A 12198-nucleotide genomic window follows, 5' to 3' on the forward strand; every position below is an offset into this window, starting at 1 on the left:
TTATAGCAGGGGAAGGTGAAAATTTTGGACCTATTGCTGAGGAACAGGGGTGTAATTCATTCTGTTGTTCATCCTTTTGTGTAAATAAAGTTATTTTCTCATATGCTCCATAGAACAATATTGCCATTTGGACAGAAAATATAGGCTTTAATATTTTTTTCCAGAAAAATCATATTGAGGATTAAGGGAAGGGAGCCATGTTTCATTAAGGCACTTAAGGGTACCATTATTTTTAAGAAAGATCTTCAAGGTGACATAGATAAACTGATAGAGCATATAGATTATTTTCGGTAATTATTTGATTATATTGTTTTGGAATCATCCATAAATTCAAGAGAGAGTTTGAAGATCCTCCTTCCTATGTTGAATATCCAAAGCACCATCCTTGCATTTCACACATGACTGAAGAACCAAACTACCATGTTCTGAAAATCCATCACGAAATTTTGAGGTCACAAAATAATATACAACTGGATCAAAACAGCAATTTAAATTTGCAAGACACAGGGAAATTATGTGGAAAAATAGAGTGCTCTTAATAAAGGAGCAGTTTGAAAAGATTCGTTGCTTCACCATCATAAAGAAAGGGAAGTTGAGGTGGTAGGGTGTGAAACAAACAATGAATACCACTGCACACAACAGGACCATCCACAAAGCCTTTTTTCTCTCTTTGGTATTCTGAGGGGGAACTTGGAATTCCTGTAAAATTTTTCTTGTTCTCCATGTGCAATAAGTAATAATTACAACAGGTAAGACAAACCCTCCAAGTTCAGCTACAGTTACCATGCCAATAGTAGACACCATGCTAATATGTTGAAGCCCTAAATTGGAAAAGCAGGATTCAGTATTGTAGGCTAATCCAACATTTCTCAGAATTGGAAGTGGCTAACAGGCAGTCCCCATGATGATCCAGATGGCAGCACTGATGCCCACATCATACCTACGCTTCCAGTCTCTGGCCCTGAAAGGCTTGAGGAGAAAGAAGCACCTCTGAAGGCTGATGCATGTCAGGAAACAAATGCTGGCATACATGTTGAGATACTTTAGGTAGAAGCACAGCAGGCAAAGGGCCCTCTGGAAAGGCCAGTGGTGGCTGATGTAATAGTAAATCCGGAGGGGTAAGGACAGCACATGAGCAAGGTCAGCCACAGAGAGGTTGATCATGAAAATGATGGCTTTATTTTTCTTGCTGATGAAGCAGCACAAAACCCACAAGGCTGCACTGTTAACCAGTAGACCAGGGATAAATATGAGGATATAGGTGGTTGCATAGAGAGAGTACTGAAATGACATTTGAAGATCAGTGCACTTTGCTCTTATACTGTTTGCGCTGTTATTTCCCATCTTGAGAATTTGTGTTCCTTCCTTAGGGAAAGTATCAGAATGATAATTTCTGCAGAAAATAGAGAAAAATAGGGTCAAGGGCATATCAGTCCATGTTTGGGTATACAAATGTATTTGTATTCTACCAAAGAGGTATTCAAGTGTGAACTTTCATAAACTCAAAAGGTCTTTTCTATGTAAGGTGAAAATATCTTGCCAATCTACAACTGGATAACAGTACTGTTGAAGATATTTTCAGAACCAAAAAGATCAGTGTTTTGGCAATAACTTCAGTCAGGTTGTTCCCTTAGTAGTCAGAGGAAGTAATCAAACTTGCAGAGATAACCAAAAAGTAAGTCTTCCTGGCAAATAGCCGCCAAACATACATTTCAAAATTCTTGTTTTACATTCAGTTTTACAATTATCTCTATCTGTATTTTCAAAGTTTGAGATCCAGCTTTTCCTATCCTCAATGCTGAGAGAGATAAAACTCAATCTATTTTGAAAGACAACCTTATCAGGGATTAGATGACTGCTGAGGTTAGTCGATGAACATTTAGGAATGAAACATGGGATAAAGGTCTGGGGAAGGGCTGGCAGGTCACTAGGCCTTGAAAGATAGGGGCTTGGAAAAGATATTACAACTCAGATAAACTTTGTCTCCTTCAGAATTTGGCTGAGGGCACAATTAGTTCTGCTTATATAGCATGGAACTTTCAGAAGCTTCAGTAACTTTAAAGATCTGTATTTATTAACAGAATTACAGTAGCTTCAGACATTCACATTTATTGAGACTATCCTTGCAACCATTGAACGCAACTACCAGAATATGTGACAGACTAGAGGGTATCTGGTGGTAGATGCAGCAAAAGGGGCTGCCTCTACTTCAGCTCTAGCTCTCAGGGCAAGTTCAGTGAAAAAGTTATTAATGTGGATGGTTATATTTTTAACAATCATAATTGTTAGAAGTCCTCTCTTCTAGGGAGACAAAAATCCACATCTCTGATATTTCAGCCTAGTTCAGCCTACTAGAGCCAAATAAAATAAAGTCTACTCCCTGTTACACATGACACTCTTCAAATATCTAAAGATAGGAATTCTGTCATCTCTCATATCTTCCCTTATACAGGTTATACGTTCATTCCTAGTATGGCATCATTCTTTTCCTTGGCTTTCTTTTGGATCAGGACATTTTGCTTTTAGCCAAAAGTCACTACAACACAGCTTATTTTACCCATGGAAAGGAGAGTTAAAGGACCCAAATGTTTGATATATTAGGAAATATAACTTATGCATTTGATTGCAGAACAAAAGCATAAATGGGATTTTAATACTCTCTTATAATTGTCATCACTTGCAAAAACATTTAGACTGCTTCACAATTATAGAATTAAAAGGAAAATACGACAGACTTAAGATAACTATTGAAAGCAATATAGAGTCTAAAACAGTGCCTACTCAACCCTAAACACAACCAATTAAAATGTAAAAATCAGAGGGGGAGGAGTCAAGGTGGCAGAAGATGAGGACACAGAATTTGTCACTCCTCACGAATACATCTGCAGAGAAAGGACCTTCAGATGGCAGAGAAGTAAGATGTGAAGATCATCTTCCTCCCCACAGATACATCAGAAATACATCTACATGTGGAACAACTCTTACAGAACACCTACTGAATGTTGGCAGAAGACCTCAGACTTCCCAAAAGGCAAGAAACTCCCCATGTACATGCGTAGGGCAAAAGAAAAAAGGAGAAAATGGAGACCAAAAGAATAGGGACAGGAACTGCACCTCTGGGAGGGAGCTGTGAAGGAAAAAAAGTTTCCACACACTAGGAAGCCCCTTCACTGGCAGATATGGGGGATGGGCTGGGGGGAAGCTTTGGAGCCATGGAGGAGAGGGCAGCAACAGGGGTGCAGAGGGCAAAGCGGAGAGATTCCTGCACAAAGAATCAGTGTTGACCAGCACTCACGAGCCTGAGAGGCTTGTCTGCTCACCTGACAGGGTGGTGGGTAGATGGGAGCTGATGCTCGGGCTTCGGAGGTCATGTCCTAGGGAGAAGACTGAGGTTGGCTGCATGAACACAGCCTGAAGGAGGCTAGTGCACCACAGCTAGCCAGGAGGAAGTCCGGGAAAAACTCTGGAACTGCCTAAGAGGCAAGAGAACATATTTTGGGCTGCGTGTGGAGACAGGGTTCAAAGCACGACCTAAATGAGCTCCAGAGACAGGCACAACCCACGGTTATCAGCACGGACACCAGAGACGGGGATGAAACACTAAGGTTGCTGCTGCAGCCACCAAGAAGCCTGTGTGCAAGCACAGGTCACTATCCACACACACACACCTCCCCCCCAGGAGCCTGTGCAGCCTGCCATAGCCAGGGTCCCATGATCCAGGGACAACTTTCCCGGGAGAACACATGGCATGCCTTAGTCTGCTGCAAAGTCATGCTGGTCTCTGCTGCCACATGCTCACCCCACATTCCAATTATAACTACTGTACCCATCCCTCCCAAAGGCCTGAGTGAGCCAGAGACCCCTCATCAGCTGCTACTTGAACCCCATCCTGTCTGGGTAGAGAACAGACGCCCTCAGGTGACTGACATGCAGAGGCAGGGCCAAATCCAAAGCTGAACCCCAGAAGATGTGCAAACAAAGAAGAAAAAGGGAAATTTCAGCTTTCAGCCTGAGGAGGAGCAGAGTAAATCTCCACAATCAACTTGATGTACCCTGAATCTGAGGAAAACCTGAATAGACAAAGAATCATTACAAAATTGAGGTGGTGGACTTTGAGAACAACTATAGAATTGGGGTTTGCTTGCACAATTTAATTTCTTTCTTGTTTTATGTTTATCTTAGTTTAGTATTTAGAGCTTATTATCATTGGTGGATTTGTTTATTGATTTGGTTGCTCTCTCTTTATATATATATATTTTTTCCTTTTTCTTTTTTTGTGAGTGTGTATGTGTATGCTTCTTTGTGTGAGTTTGTTCATACATCTTTGCTTTTCCCATTTGTCCTACGGTTCTGTCAGTGTTTTTTGTTTTCTTTTTTAGTACAGTTTGTAGTGCTTGTTATCACTGGTGGATTCGTTTATTGGTTTGGTTTCCCTCTTGCTTTCTTTCTTCTTTTTTTATTTTTACTACTTCTTAATTATTTCATTTTTAATAATATTTTTATTTCAATAACTATTTTATTTTATTTATTTTTCTTTCTTTCTTTCTTTTTACTCCATTTTGCTCAGAGCTGTGTGGCTGACAGGGTCTGGGTGCTCTGACCGGGTGTCAGGCCTGAGCCTCTGGGGTGGGAGATTTGAGTTCAGGACATTGGACCACCAGAGACTTCCCAGCCCCATGTAATATCAAAGGGCAAAAGCTCTCTGACAGATTTCCATCTCAGAGTTAAGACTTTACTCAACAACCAGCAAGCTACAGTACTGAACAGCCCATACCAAACAACTAGCAACACAGGAACACAAGCCCACCCAGTAGCAGACAGGCTGCCTAAAATCATAAAAAGTTCACAGACACACCAAAACACACCCCCGGATGCTGTTCTGCCCACCAAAAATTCAAGACCCAGCCTAATCCACCAGAGCACAGGCACAAGTTCCCTCCACCAGGAAACCTACACAATCCGCTAAACCAACCTTAGCCACTGAAGGCAAACACAAGAAACAATGGGAACTAGGAACCTGCAGCCAGTGAAGTAGAGACACCAAACACAGGAAGTTAAGCAAAATGAGAAGACAGATAAACACACAGCAGATGAAGGAGCAAGGTAAATACCCACCATACCAAACAAATGAAGAGGAAATAGGAAGTCTACCTGAAAAAGAATTCAGAGTAACGATAGTAAAGGTGATGCAAAATCTTGAAAATAGAACGGAGAAAATACAAGAAAGGTTTAACCAGGACCTAGAGGAACAAAAGAGTAAACAAATGATGAAAAACAACACAATAAATGAAATTTAAAATTCCCTAGAAGGAATCAGTAGCAAAATAACTGAGGCAGAATAACGGATAAGTGACCTGGAACATAAAATAGTGGAAATAACTACTGTAGAGAAGAATAAAGAAAAAAGAATGAAAAGAATGGAGGACAGTCTCAGAGACTTCTGGAACAACAGTAAACACATCAACATTCGAATTATAGGGGCCTCAGAAGAAGAAGAGAAAAAGAAAGGGACTGAGAAAATATGTGAGGAGAATATAGTTGAAAACTTCCCTAATATGGGAAAGGAAATAGTTATTCAAGTCCAGGAAGCACAGAGAGTCCCATACAGGATAAATCCAAGGAGAAACATGACAAGACACATATTAATCAAATGATCAAAAACTAAATACAAAGAAAACATATTAAAATCAGCAAGGGAGGGGACCTTGAAGATGGCGGAAGAGTAAGACGCGGAGATCACCTTCCTCCCCACAGATACACCAGAAATACATCTACACGTGGAACAACTCCTACAGAACACCTACTGAAGGCTGGCAGAAGACCTCAGACCTCCCAAAAGGCAAGAAACTCCCCCACGTACCTGGGTAGGGCAAAAGAAAAAACAGAGACAAAAGAATAGGGACGGCACCTGCACCAGTGGGAGGGAGCTGTGAAGGAGGAAAAGTTTCCACATACTAGGAAGCCCCTTCGTGGGCGGAGACTGCGGGAGGCGGTGCGGGGAGCTTCGGAGCTGCGGAAGAGTGCACAGCAATAGGGATGCGGAGGGCAAAGCGGGGAGATTCCCGCACAGAGGACCGGTGCCGACCGGGACTCACCAGCCCGAGAGGCTTGTCTGCTCACCCGCCGGGCCGGGCGGGGCTGCGAGCTGAGGCTCGGGTTTCGGTTTCAGTCGGAACGCAGGGAGAGGACTGGGGTTGGTGGCTTGAACATAGCCTAAAGGGGTTAGTGAACCACGGCTACCTGGGAGGGAGTCCGGGGAAAAGTCTGCACCATCCGAAGAGTCAAGAGACTTTTTCTTCCCTCTTTGTTTCCTGGTGCTCGAGGAAAGGAGATTAAGAGCGCTGTTTAAAGGAGATCCAGAGACGGGCGCGAGCCGCGGCTAAAAGCGCAAACCCCAGAGACGGGCGCGAGCCGCGGCTAAAAGCACGGACCCCAGGGAGGGGCGGGAGATGCTAAGGCTGCTGCTGCCACCACCAAGGGGCCTGTGTGCGAGCACAGGTCACTATCCACACCCCTCTTCCGCGGAACCTGTGCAGCCCGCCACTGCCAGGTTCCCGGGATCCAGGGACAACTTCCCCGGGAGAACTCAGGGCGGGCCTCAGGCTGGTGCAACGTCACGCCGGTCTCTGCCGCCGCAGGCCCGCCCCGCACGCAGTGCCCCTCCCTCCCCCCCGGCCTGAGTGCGCCAGAACCCCCGAATCAGTGGCTCCTTTAACCCCGTCCTGTCTGAGCAAAAAACAGACGCCCTCCAGCGACCTACACGCAGAGGCAGGGCCAAATCCAAAGCTGAGCCCCTGTGAGCTGTGAGAACAAAGAAGAGAAAGGGAAATCTCTCCCAGCAGACTCAGAACCAGCAGATTAAAGCTCCACAATCAACTTGATGTACCCTGCATCTGTGGAATACATGAATAGACAACGAGTCATCTCAAATTGAGGAGGTGGGCTTCGAGAGCAAGATCTATGATTTTTTTCCCCTTTTCCTCTTTTTGTGAATGTGTATGTGTATGCTTCTGTGTGAGATCTTGCCTGTATAGTTTTGCTTCCACCATTTGTCCTAGGGTTCTATCCGTCCACGGTTTTTTTTAAAAAAAATTTTCTTAATAATTAATTTTAATTTTAATAACTTTATTATACTTTACCTTCGTTCTCTCTTTCTTTCTTTCTTTCCTTCCTTCCTTCCCTCCTTTAGACAACGAATCATCCCAAATTGAGGAGGTGGTCTCTGAGAGCAAGATTTATGATTTTTTCCCCTTTACCTCTTTTTGTGAGGGTGTATGTGTATGCTTCTGTGTAAGATTTTATCTATATAGCTTTGCTTCCAACATTTGTCCTAAGGTTCTATCCGTCCCTTTTTTTTTCTTTTTTAAATAAGTATTTTTTAATTCAATAACTTTATTATACTTTATTTTATTTTACTGTATCTTCTTTCTTTCTGTATTTTTCCTTCTTTCCCTCCTTCCTTCCTCCCTCCCTCCCTCCCTCCTTTCTTTCCTTCTTGCCTTCTTTCCTTCCTTGCTTCTTTCTTTCTTTCTTCCCTCCTTCCTTCCATCCTTCCCTCCTTTCTATCTTTCTTTCTTCATACTTCTACTAATTCTCTCTACTTTTTCTCCCTTTTATTCTGAGCTGTGGAGATGAAAGGCTCTTGGTGCACCAGGCAAGAGTTAGGGCTCTGCCTCTGAGGTAGGAGAGCCAACTTCAGGACACTGGTCAACAAGAGACCGCCCAGCTCCACATAATATCAAATGGCGAAAATCTCCCAGAGACCTCCATCTTAACACCAGCACCCAGCTTCACTCAACGACCAGCAAGCCACAGTGCTGGAAAACCTATGCCAAACAACTAGCAAAACAGGAACACACCCCCACCCATTAGCAGAGAGGCTGCCCAAAATCATAATAAGACCACAGACACCCCCAAACACACCATCAGACGTGAACCTGCCCACTAGAGAGACAAGATCCAGCCTCATCCACCACAACACAGGCACTAGTCCCCTCCACCAAGAAACCTACACAACCCACTGAACCAACCTTAGCCACTGGAGACAGACATCAAAAACAGTGGGAACTATGAACCTGCAGCCTGAAAAAAGGAGACCCCAAACACAGTAAGATAAGCAAAAAGAGAAGACAGAAAAACACTCAGCAGATAAAGGAGCAGATAAAAATGCACCAGACCTAACAAATGAAGAGGAAATAGGCAGTCTACCTGAAAAAGAATTCAGAATAATGATAGTAAGGATGATCCGAAATCTTGGAAATAGAATGGACAAAATGCAAGAAACAGTTAACAAGGACCTAGAAGAAATAAAGATGAAAAAAGCAATGATGAACAACACAATAAATGAAATTAAAAGTCCTCTAGATGGGATCAATAGCAGAATAACTGAGGCAGAAGAATGGATAAGTGACCTGGAAGATAAAATAGTGGAAATAACTACTGCAGAGCAGAATAAAGAGAAAAGAATGAAAAGAACTGAGGACAGTCTCAGAGACCTCTGGGACAACATTAAACGCACCAGCATTCGAATTATAGGAGTTTCAGAAGAAGAAGAGAAAAAGAAAGGGACTGAGAAAATATTTGAAGAGATTATAGTTGAAAACTTCCCTAATATGGGAAAGGAAATAGTTAATCAAGTCCAGGAAGCACAGAGAGTCCCATACAGGATAAATCCAAGTAGAAATATGCCAAGACACATATTAATCAAACTGTCAAAAATTAAATACAAAGAAAACATATTAAAAGCAGCAAGGGAAAAACAACAAATAACACACAAGGGAATCCCTATAAGGTTAACAGCTGATCTCTCAGCAGAAACCCTACAAGCAACAAGGGAGTGGCATGATATACTTAAAGTGATGAAGGAGAAAAACCTGCAACCAAGACTAGTCTACCCAGCAAGGATCTCATTCAGATTTGATGGAGAAATTAAAACCTTTACAGACAAGCAAAAGCTGAGAGAGTTCAGCACCACCAAACCAGCTTTACAACAAATGCTAAAGGAACTTCTCTAGACAAGAAACACAAGAGAAGGAACAGACCTATAATAACGAACCCAAAACAATTTAGAAAATGGGAATAGGAACATACATATCGATAATTACCTTAAATGTAAATGGACTAAATGCTCCCACCAAAAGACACAGATTGCCTGAATGGATACAAAAACAAGACTGTTACATATGCTGTCTACAAGAGACCCACTTCAGACCTAGAGACACATACAGACAGAAAGTAAGGGGATGGAAAAAGATATTCATGCAAATGGAAACCAAAAGAAAGCTGGAGTAGCAATTCTCATATCAGACAAAATAGACTTTAAAATAAGGACTATTAGAAGAGACAAAGAAGGACACTACATAATGATCAAGGGATCAGTCCAAGAAGAAGATATAACAATTGTAAATATTTATGCACCCAACATAGGAGCACCTCAATACATAAGGCAAATACTAACAGCCATAAAAGGGGAAATCGACAGTAACACATTCATAGTAGGGAAATTTAACACCCCACTTTCACCCATGGACAGATCATCCAAAATGAAAATAAATAAGGAGACACACGCTTTAAATGATACCTTAAACAAGATGGACTTAATTGATATTTATAGGACACTCCAACCAAAAACAACAGAATACACATTTTTCTCAAGTGCTCATGGAACATTCTCCAGGATAGATCATATCTTGGGTCACAAATCAAGCCTTGGTAGATTTAAGAAAATTGAAATTATATCAAGTATCTTTTCCGACCACAATGCTGTGAGATTAGATATCAATTACAGGAAAAGATCTGTAAAAAATACAAACACATGCAGGCTAAACAATATATTATTAATAACGAAGATATCACTGAAGAAATCAAAGAGGATATTTATAAAATACCTAGAAACAGATGACAATGGAGGCACGACGACACAAAACATCTGGGATGCAGCAAAAGCAGTTCTAAGAGAGAAGTTTATAGCAATACATTCCTACCTCAAGAAACAAGAAAATCTCAAATAAACAACCTAACTTTATACCTAAAGCAACTAGAGAAAAAAAAACAACAACCAAAAAAAGTTTAGTAGAAGGAAAGAAATCTTAAAGATCAGAGCAGAAATAAATGAAATAAGAACAGAGAAAACAGTAGCAAAGATCAATAAAACTAAAACTTTGTCCTTTGAAAAGATAAACAAACTCGATAAACATTTAGCCAGATTCATCAAGGAAAGAAGGGAGAGGACTCAAATCAGTAAAATTAGAAATGAAAAAGGAGAAGTTACAACTGACACTGCAGAAATACAAAGGACCAAAAGAGACTACTACAAGCAAATATATGCCAAGAAAAAAAAATAGATAGCCTGGAAGAAACAGACAAATTCTTGGAAAAGTACAACCTTCCTAGAATGAACCAGAAATAGAAAATATGAAGAGACCAGTCACAAGCACTGAAAATGAAACTGTGATGAAAAATCTTCCAGTAATCAGAAGTCCAGGACCAGATGGCTTCACAGGAGAATTCTATCAAACAGTTAGAGAAGAGCTAACACCTATCCTTCTCATAAGCTTCAAAAAAATTGCAGAATGAGGAATATGTCCAGACTCATTTTACAAGTCCACCATCACCCTGATACCAAAACCAGACAAAGATATCACAAAAAAATAAAATTACCAGACAACATCACTGATGAACATACATGCAAAATCCTCAACAAAATACTACCAAACCAGATCCAACAACACAATAAAAGGATCATACCCCATGATCGGGTGTGATTTATCCCAGGGATGCAAGGATTCTTCAACATACTGAAATCAATCAATGAGATACACCATTTTAACAAATGGCAGAATAAAAACCATATGATTATCTCAATAGATACAGAAAATGGGCATAGATGGAACCTACCTCAACATAATAAAGGCCATATATGACAAACCCACAGCAAACATTATTCTCGATGGTGAAAAACTGAAAGCATTTCCTCTAGGGTCAGGAACAAGACAAGGGTGTCCACTCTCGCCACTGTTGTTCAATATAGCTTTGGAAGTCTTAGTAATAGCAATCAGAGAAGAAAAAGAAATGAAAGGAAACCAGATTGGAAAAGAAGAAGTAAAACTGTTTGCAGATCACATGATACTATACATAAGAAATCCTAAAGATGCCATCAGAAAACTACTAGAGCTGATCAATGAATTTAGTAAAGTCACAGGATACAAAATTAAGACACAGATATCTCTTGCATTCCTATACACTAATGATGAAAAACCTGAAAGAGAAATTAAGGAAACACTCCAATTTACCACTGCAACAAAAAGAATAAAATACCTAGGAATAAATGTACCTAAGGAGACAAAAGACCTGTATGCAGAAAACTATGACACTGATGAAAGAAATTAAAGATGATAAAAACAGTTGGAGAGATATACCATGTCCTTGGATTGGAAGAATCAACATTGTGAAAATGACTATACTACCCAAAGCAATCTACAGATTCAATGCAATCCCTATCAAATTACCAATGTCATTTTTCACAGAACTACAATGAAAAATTTCACCATTTTTATGGAAACGCAAAAGACCCTGAATAGACAAAGCAATCATGAGAAAGAAAAATGGAGCTGGAGGAATCAGGCTCCCTGAGTTCAGACTATACTGCAAAGCTACAATAATCAAGACAGTAAGGTACTGGCACAAAAATAAAAATATAGATCAATGGAACAGGATGGAAAGCCCAGAGATAAACACACACACCTATTGTCACCTAATATGACAAAGGAGGCAACAACATACAATGGAGAAAAGACATCCTCTTCAATAAGTGGTGCTAGGAAAATTGGACAGCTCCCTGTAAAATAATGAAATTAAAGTACTCCCTAACAGTATTCACAAAAGGAAACTCAAAATGGATTAAAGACCTAAATGTAAGGCCAGACACTATAAAACTCTTTGAGGAAATCATATGCAGAACACTGACATAAATCACAGCAAAATCTTTTTTGACCCAGTTCCTAGAGTAATAAAAATAAACAAATGGGACCTAATGAAACTTAATTGCCTTTGCACAGCAAAGAAACCATAAACAAGATGAAAATACAGCCCTCAGAATGGGAGAAAATATTAGCAAGTGAAACAAGGGACAAATGATTACTTTCCAAAATATATAAACAGCTCATGAAACTCAATATCATAAGAAACAGACAAACCAGT

General features: G+C 40.6%; 1 protein-coding gene across 1 annotated transcript; it reads right to left on the reverse strand.

Moving 5' to 3' along the window:
* Positions 1 to 330: 330 nt before the first annotated feature.
* LOC132513114 (putative P2Y purinoceptor 10) lies at positions 331 to 1344 on the reverse strand. Its single transcript, XM_060137307.1, is given in 1 exon segment — positions 331 to 1344. A coding segment is annotated over 1 exon segment (1014 nt).
* Between the last annotated feature and the right edge of the window lie 10854 nt (positions 1345 to 12198).

The sequence above is a fragment of the Lagenorhynchus albirostris genome, chromosome X (assembly GCF_949774975.1).
Source record: "Lagenorhynchus albirostris chromosome X, mLagAlb1.1, whole genome shotgun sequence".
Classification (NCBI taxonomy): Eukaryota; Metazoa; Chordata; class Mammalia; order Artiodactyla; family Delphinidae; genus Lagenorhynchus; species Lagenorhynchus albirostris.